This window comes from Colias croceus, chromosome 8 (genome assembly GCF_905220415.1).
Source record: "Colias croceus chromosome 8, ilColCroc2.1".
Taxonomy (NCBI): Eukaryota; Metazoa; Arthropoda; class Insecta; order Lepidoptera; family Pieridae; genus Colias; species Colias croceus.
The window spans coordinates 3,103,354-3,111,280 of NC_059544.1; the positions used below are offsets into that span (position 1 = coordinate 3,103,354).

At 30.6% G+C, this 7,927-nt stretch overlaps 1 protein-coding gene across 1 annotated transcript; it reads right to left on the reverse strand.

The window, feature by feature from the left end:
- Nucleotides 1-126: 126 nt before the first annotated feature.
- On the reverse strand, nt 127-7,173 carry LOC123693904. The gene is made up of 5 exons (XM_045639169.1): nt 6,506-7,173; nt 6,152-6,199; nt 5,302-5,394; nt 1,382-1,609; nt 127-310 (listed from the first exon to the last, which is right to left on the reverse strand). The coding sequence occupies exons 1-5, from the start codon at nt 6,548-6,550 to the stop codon at nt 233-235; spliced, it is 492 nt and encodes a 163-aa protein (XP_045495125.1). The 5' UTR covers nt 6,551-7,173; the 3' UTR covers nt 127-232.
- Nucleotides 7,174-7,927: the final 754 nt, after the last annotated feature.

Here is a 7,927-nt window from a genome sequence, read left to right on the forward strand (position 1 = left end):
AAAAAATAAAATAATAATAAAATAATAAAATAATAATAATAAAATAATATCAAATTTTGTTTTAAAACGTTTCAAATGAATGTATATAAATATTAGGAAAACACGTTCATAAAATAAAACAAGACAATACTTCAATAAGTTTATTGGATTTGTGTTACAATAATTAATTAATTTAGAATCGGTGCATAAATCAAAACATTGTATAAATTATATTAGGTATATAAAAAAACTTTTAATATAACTCAGTACAATCTTCTACTTTCTCTTTAAACTCGTTGCAAGCGTCTGATTCCACCCAGATTTTGCAGTTCTGAAAATTACATATGATGCGTCAATTTTGGTACATAGATGAGTATAATATGTACTATACTATACAGTATAATATGTAATAAACAGCCCTGGCTTTGAGTTACTCTGGGCTAAAGGTATCCTTACTAGGAACACAGTGGAAAATAGGTAATGGTTCAATACGAGCAATGACGAACGGTGTACTAAAGTGACCGCAGTCACGAAAACTCTAATCTTTGAAAACATGAAAAGGCAAATGTTACAGTATGGTGTGCCTCTACCAATCCGCATTTGACCAGCGTAGCGGACAGCGTAGTCTAATCAACTTATAGGCTTGTTTCCTTGCGATATTACTCGATGGTTAAATGAATGATTATTAACGAAATTGATCAAAATAAAATTATGCTTTTCGTATAATGAATTAACCTGCTAATTTTAAACGAATATATACGTTACTTAACACGTTAAGCAAATTAATAATCGAGCAAAATTATATAAAAATTAAGACTAGTCTTAACAATGCTCAAAGCACTTGAATAGAAGGAGTTTTGTATTGCTTTGAATATAAAGTTACGAGATAGAAACGGAATGCGGTTGTAATCTGCAATTAAAAAAGCTATTTAACTTCTCTAAGAAAATCAAAAAGCCTTAGTGGGAAGTAACTTGAGTAACTATTATTCGCAATATAAAGACAATTATTTGCCGCAAAGGTACACTTGGTAATATAGATGTCGTACGCATATAATTATTATCTATTACCTGATTTTGTATCATACTGTAGTTAAAATAATATAATATCATCATCATAATATAGTACCTATCTATAGGTTCTACATCTACTCAAAAATGTATCAGCTTTATAGTTCCTTTAAATAGTTTTTTTGAACGCGCTAATTTCAGGAGCCTATTTCAAAAAATATTTCACCATGCTTGTAATTCTTGAATGCTATACACCACAGCATGGCATATATTATGTAACATGAGCATAGTCGTAGAAAACCGCTAAGTAGTTACCAAAACAGAAATTTAATCAAATTGTGACGAAACGTAATCATGATTCTCTTTAGGAGACTACATTAGAAATGGTACTTACGAATAATACTTGAGCTCGAAGACAGTTGAACATTTTCTTCATTGGACAAGCATCTTCCATAGCATACGCATCAAGGTCATTATTGAATAAGCATTTATCCTTAAAAATAAGAAACTTTTCTGGTTCACCACCGAGAGACTCGAAGTCACTTTCTATTTTACTTATATCAATCTCACCGTTTGGTTTGAGTAATCCTCTTTTATTTATTACACATTTTTCTCGTTCACACTGAAAAATACGAAAAGTATAAAATAATACCTAGTGTATTTTTCCTTTAAAATACTTTTTACCGATTTTTTTATAAATCTATACTAATATGAAACTGAAGAGTTTGTTTGTTGGAACGCAATAATCTCAGGAACTACTGGTCCGATTTTAAAAATTATTTCAGTGTTAGATAGCCCCTTTATTGAGGAAGGCTATAATATTATCGTGTACCACGAGCGAAGCCGGGCCGGACCGCTAGTCTTAATATAAATTATACATTTCTAGATTATGATATATCTCGTCATCACGCTACATTTTAAATTTATTGTTTTTCTACCATTTCTTAAAGAAAGTAAATTTGAGCATTAGGTAGGTACTTAAATTAAAAAAAATTGCTTAATTGCGATGATCTAAGGAAACCATAATTTGGTTATCTAGGTGATAAAATTTGCTCGATAAAATAACACCGCTTTAAGATTATGCTCTAGCTTACGAGCTGCGTGCGATAGTATTTTAAAATTATGTGACATTTATAAAGTACCTTTTGCGAATAATAAAGAATACTTATTTTATAATAATACTCTATAATATTCTTTTTTTCGGAAACTTATAAAAATTTTAACAATTGCAGGCCACCTATAATTTTTTTTACTGTAAGGAAGTTTTAAATAAACAAATGAGAATCATTTAATTTTTATTTCAATATTTCTAAACGAAAACTCGGAAAAACTATAACGTTTTAAGGCAAAAAAATAAACCATAAATGTTCTATGAATACTTTCCGAGTACGAGCCTGACCTATTTCTAATTGAAACATGAATGAACGAATAGTACAATACTTTTAATCGCAGCCATATGAAAAAACATAGCTAGCTTTAGCTTGTATGAAAAATGCTGTAAAGACTCCGTAAGTATGATTTTAATTGCTTTTTTGCACGGATATATAAAGCGTGCTATAATTTTACTATTAATTAAAAATGTGATGCCCCGTGTTCCTTTTGTAAGGTAAGGGGCAGATGCATCATGCATACATCTGTTTCACTGATCGATTTTCTTTAGGGACAAGTAAAGTTGATCAGTCTTCTGTGTCCTGCCGGGCCGAGACTATCTTTTTTTCTTCGACTCAACCGGGAATCGATTCCTTTGATCACACGTTAAACACTGTACCAAGATGTTATTATTACTAACGTATTATTAACTAGCTTTTATTTAAAGCTGTTTTTAATGCAAACAGTTATAATTTAATATCTAATATATCTATATAATAACGTAGGTATACTCTCTAATTTGACAAACGAACCTTGCGTCTTAAGCAAATTTGCACTGTGTAACAGTAACCCAAATACATCTTGGTTATATATCATGTCTATGGAATACAAGATACAAATTGCTTTATAATTAACAGGTCTCTTGGGTACTAAGATATTCAACAAGTGTTAAAAAAGGCCCGTAAATCCTACAGAAAAGGAACAAGGAAAAAAATTTAATTTTCTTTGTATCATATTTGAAATTTAAAATTGTTTACATATGCAAAATCGTAATGAAATCGTAATAGAAAATACATATAGATGTTTGTAGGATGTAAATAAGATGATATAATATATTTAAAACATTTAAAATATTCATTGTTCAACCATAGTCGATGTGCTATTTGAAAAGCCTAGGCTGGTTGCAGAGCTTGACCGACCATCAGTGCGTACGTCAGTCGCGCTTGTCATATGTATGGAAATTCATAAAACCGTTCATAGCTAGACCGACCATACGCACCCGTATTGTCATGCGGTGTCATAGTCATACAATTGTTGATGCGTATCGTCAGGACCGACGGTACGCACTGACGGTCGGTCAAGCTCTGCAACCAGCCTTGGGAATATTTTCCTTCGCTTTATGAACGATCGCCTTCCCTGTTCTTGTAATAAAATGATTAACTAATATCTTCGTTTTAACAATCCCTAACTCAAAACTTTTTTCCCTGTTTAAGCTCAAACTCATGCCAAAACTTTTTTTCATGTAAACTTTTTCAAATAATATGAATAGAATTTTGCTCCTGCCAACAAGAGGGAAAGAAAACTTGATACTCTTTTAGCGGACTTCCAAGTAGGAAGATATTCTTTTTTTGTTGTTTAAAATCACTTTATCCTTAAACTGTTAATATAATACTAGATTTCCGCTCGCGGCTTCGCCCGCTTTATCTAAAACCTAATAAATTACATACTAAAACCTTTGTCGAGAATCATTCTATCTATTAAAAAAAACCGCATCAAAATCCGTTGCGTAGTTTTAAAGATTTAAGCATACAAAGGGACATAGGGACAGAAAAAGTTTGGTTTATACTATGTAGTGATAGTGATAAGATAATTGAAATTAATTGTCTACTGTCGTTGATAAGTGGATATTAATGACTTTTTTATACCTGGCTTACAACAATACTAGTTTATCTATTACGAGCTGTGCCGCGCGGATTCACCCGCGTGGCTCCGCTCCTGTTGGTCTTGGCGTGATATAATATATAGCCTATATTACTCGTGGATAATGTAGCTTTCGAATGGTGAAAGAACTTTTAAAATCGGTCCAGTAGTTTATGAGCCTATTCATTACAATCAAACAAACAAACAAAGTTTTCAAACTACTTAAACAAATTTATCGAGATTATTGTTTGTCGTCGTATGCCTCAATGAATAAACTAGTGTGCTCATAACAAAATTACAGATACTAATCTCTTTAAAGTTTCAGGGGAATTTAAAGTAATAATAAATTAGTAAAATATTAGATAGAAAGAAAGAAATAAAAAACATTTATTTCAAGGACATCAATAAAGAACTTCAATACAAAAAAAGGAAATCACATAAAATTTACACACAAAAAAAAGTAAAGAAAATCAATTGTAAAACAGTGTCCTTGAAAAATTGCATAGATTATGCTGAGTTGGCTTCCCCAACTCAGCATAATCTATGCAGCAATTATGCACACAGAGCTGATTTTCAGTGGCCCCTAGACAATTGTTACGATTAGAGAAACAATATGTAAGTTATATTAAAATGCGAAATAAAAATAGATTAAATACAAAATATAATCACGATACATATAGAATAACATAAAGAAGAGATGGGCAGACAAAAATATTTTCACAAAATAGTTATATAAAAAAAAAATAATAAGATTAATAGATCGTAAATAATAGATCGTAAATTTTGGCATGAGTGGTATGTTCGTTTATAAATTAATTCGTTCAATTAATTCGTTAAATTAATTCGTTTATAAATTAATTAATTCGTTCGTTTATAAATTAAATTTACTCGTAAGTATTGCTTTGGGTTTGGCCACTGAGATTTTGTTATAAGAATCCTACATGCTCTAATTTTCCTCCCAAAGGGTATCTTATATGAAGATTTCCTTCCCGTTAATAAAAAAAATATATTATAAACTATTTGGAGGCGTTTGCTTTAAATTTTCTTAAAACAGATTCAACTAAATGACGAGCATTTTTTAAGAGGTTCAAGAATTTAACTATAGGTACAAAAAAGAGCGTGTGTACCTTAGATCATTTAGTAAGTGTGTACACACGTGTCAGAAGTGAAACTTCTTTTGTAAGATTCAAAGCAAAATCGTGGCTTTAATCCATGATGTGACGGTATTTCACTTCAAAAAATAAGTCTATTTTATATATTATAGTATAAACCGGTTTAATCAGTTATATATAAATGGTTACTCACATCGTTCGGTGTGGATGGTATTTTATAACATTCAGCATTATTTTCTTGACGTATCGATAAATCATAGTCCTTGCAACACATTACGCTTGTATGCTAAAAAAATTATATTATTTATTATTTTAATTTTTAGATGCTTAAGCTTCCGCCTCTTTAGTAACACTAAATTTGTATTATATGTACTAAATGTGCATCGTTTTACCCGTGGATAAATCGACGAGTAAAGGCTATAACCAAACGCTTACTTTTTTTTCTTACAATTTCTTTTTAATTTCGAACAAGCTTCATCCAATTCCGATCAGTTAGTATTCGCGTGATTGTGATTCAAACTTTTGCATTCGTGTTAATATACAGGATGTCCCACCGTTGGTATGCTAAGCTCCATTGAGGTTTAGTTATGCATACGCTGAGTACGTAAAAAATACTTATAAAATTCCAGACGTATTTTTTTTTGTAACTCTATGTGTAACTCCCTTGGTAACTCCTAACAAGCAGCCCGCCCAACTTAGCCACCCGCACGTGAGCTATCTTTTAAGATTATGTATTCATTGATGAAATGATCACATTAGCGATGGTACCTATATGGCGGCTGCACGAAGTTAGAGAAAAAAACATATTAATTAATTGAAAAAATTCTTTTGTTTAAGTATTTTTTACGTGATCAGTGTATACAAAACTACGAGTCCCTTCGCGCTTAGTATACCGATACTGGGACACCCTGTATAATTATATAATATATATTCAAATAAAATTAAACAGACACATTTTTAAGAACTGAACACAAAGATTATTATAGAGCAGTAATTAATTGTCATTACAGAATTTCTTTGTAAGTACGAATTCATATACTTACGTCTTCCAACATCGGAGCACATTTCTCATAAGTGTCACGAGAGCTTGCCTGCAAAATATTATTAATAATATACCTATCTAATAATTAAATTTTATGGGACAGTGGCTATGATTTAAAGCTGATAATGATGATGCTAATTATTGTCTATAAACAAGTATAGGTTTATATTAACAATTTAAATGTTGTATCTATTGCTCTTTAAGTTGTATAACAATTAAGAAAAAAGAAATCTTCTGATACCACAACAAGAACTGATAATGTGTGAATAATTCAGAAAAGTATTCAGTGCATAAAGTGACCTGTTTCAACAAACAATACAAATTTAAAACATCAAAATAAAATCATAAAAAATACCGTAACAGAAAGGAAAACCATAAACAAAATTAAAACACGACGCATGGTGACCGCAAACGACACTGTTGTGTGTCCATTTTCACTTTATTATTACTTTTTATAATCAAGTTTCATTTACAATCTTCATACAGCGTGAAATAACTGCGTTTAACACTGCTATCTATCAGAATTACTGTGAATAAATCCCTTATGAAAAGATGGCAAATGATAATGATTAAAAAATTATAGTATAATTTTCTCATAAATAACTATAATAATTTTAATGTTAGAATTTAGCATGAATATTATCGTTAAGTTATAAAAAAGTGTATAGACTCTATATTTACAGACCACCTAAAAATGCATAAAGCAACGTGTAAATTTCGTTAATAATTACATTTTTACGTGAATCGGGAATCTGCAAGTTCTCAATAAAACGATAGATGAACCGTACAAAGTGTAATAATGTATAATATTCAGAGGATATTCATCCGCGTAATAATTTGCTACAAAGTTTCAGGCCAACTGGGATCTCAAATGCAACTTTACAAGAAGCGAGGAGTAGTTCTGACGTTATATTGTTGACCTAACATTGTGTTAAATAATCTTATAATCTTTCTGTAATTACGAACTTAATAAAAACATGTTTATAATTCTGTGACGCACAAAAATATGTTATCGATAATTTATATTTACACGAACACACGTGTCAGAAGTGAAAATTATTTGACAAGAGGGCAAGATTATTTGATAACGTTGCCTAATCGTTGTCATACAATAAGTAATAGCCATGACGTGAACTTGAAATTTACCTCTCAAGTCTCAACGCGCCTAGTTTGACTTCTAAAAGTAAGTTTTTCAACGAAAACTTAACACAATATATCAATGATTTTAATAAACAATGAAAATGGTAAACATAAAACCATTATTACATTATAGTATAATTAATCATCTCTCCCGATATTGTAGCGATCGATATTTAATTAACGATGTGGTTTTAACATAAATTCCTTCAGCATCTGTTAAATTAAATACCAATACACATTATTGTTATTATGGTAGTTGTAATAATAAGCCCTCTTCAATTATAGGTAAGTAATCTTCCTTAAAAAGTGAGAATAAAATCGATTTTAATTGCCTAATACGATCATGCATAGATATGAAGAAGCTATGATAAGATACTGTCCAAACATCGATTTGTGGAACATTAATGTGAGATGCACGTGACCCATATAAAAGAGCACTTGGGGCTTTTAACCATTGCACACTTACATTGTAAGTACAAATATATTTATTAACGCTGGTGTTTAATACAACAGCATAAAGCTGGAGATACGGCGATCAAAGCAGCGCAGACTTATAAAATTTAACACCAAACTTATAAGTACCTCCTACGCTTATTCCAGTTCATAATAATTCTTAATAAATCATGTTTTAAAGCCT

Bases quoted from the DNA above. Each gene is read 5' to 3' on its own strand.
- LOC123693904 (XM_045639169.1), bottom strand. From the start codon at position 6,550: ATGCGTCGTGTTTTAATTTTGTTTATGGTTTTCCTTTCTGTTACG. The intron at 1,610-5,301 runs GTGAGTAACCAT...CGTATTTTTCAG, and splicing joins TACCATCCACACCGAACGAT to TGTGAACGAGAAAAATGTGT. The intron at 311-1,381 runs GTAAGTACCATT...TGTAATTTTCAG, and splicing joins TTCGAGCTCAAGTATTATTC to AACTGCAAAATCTGGGTGGA.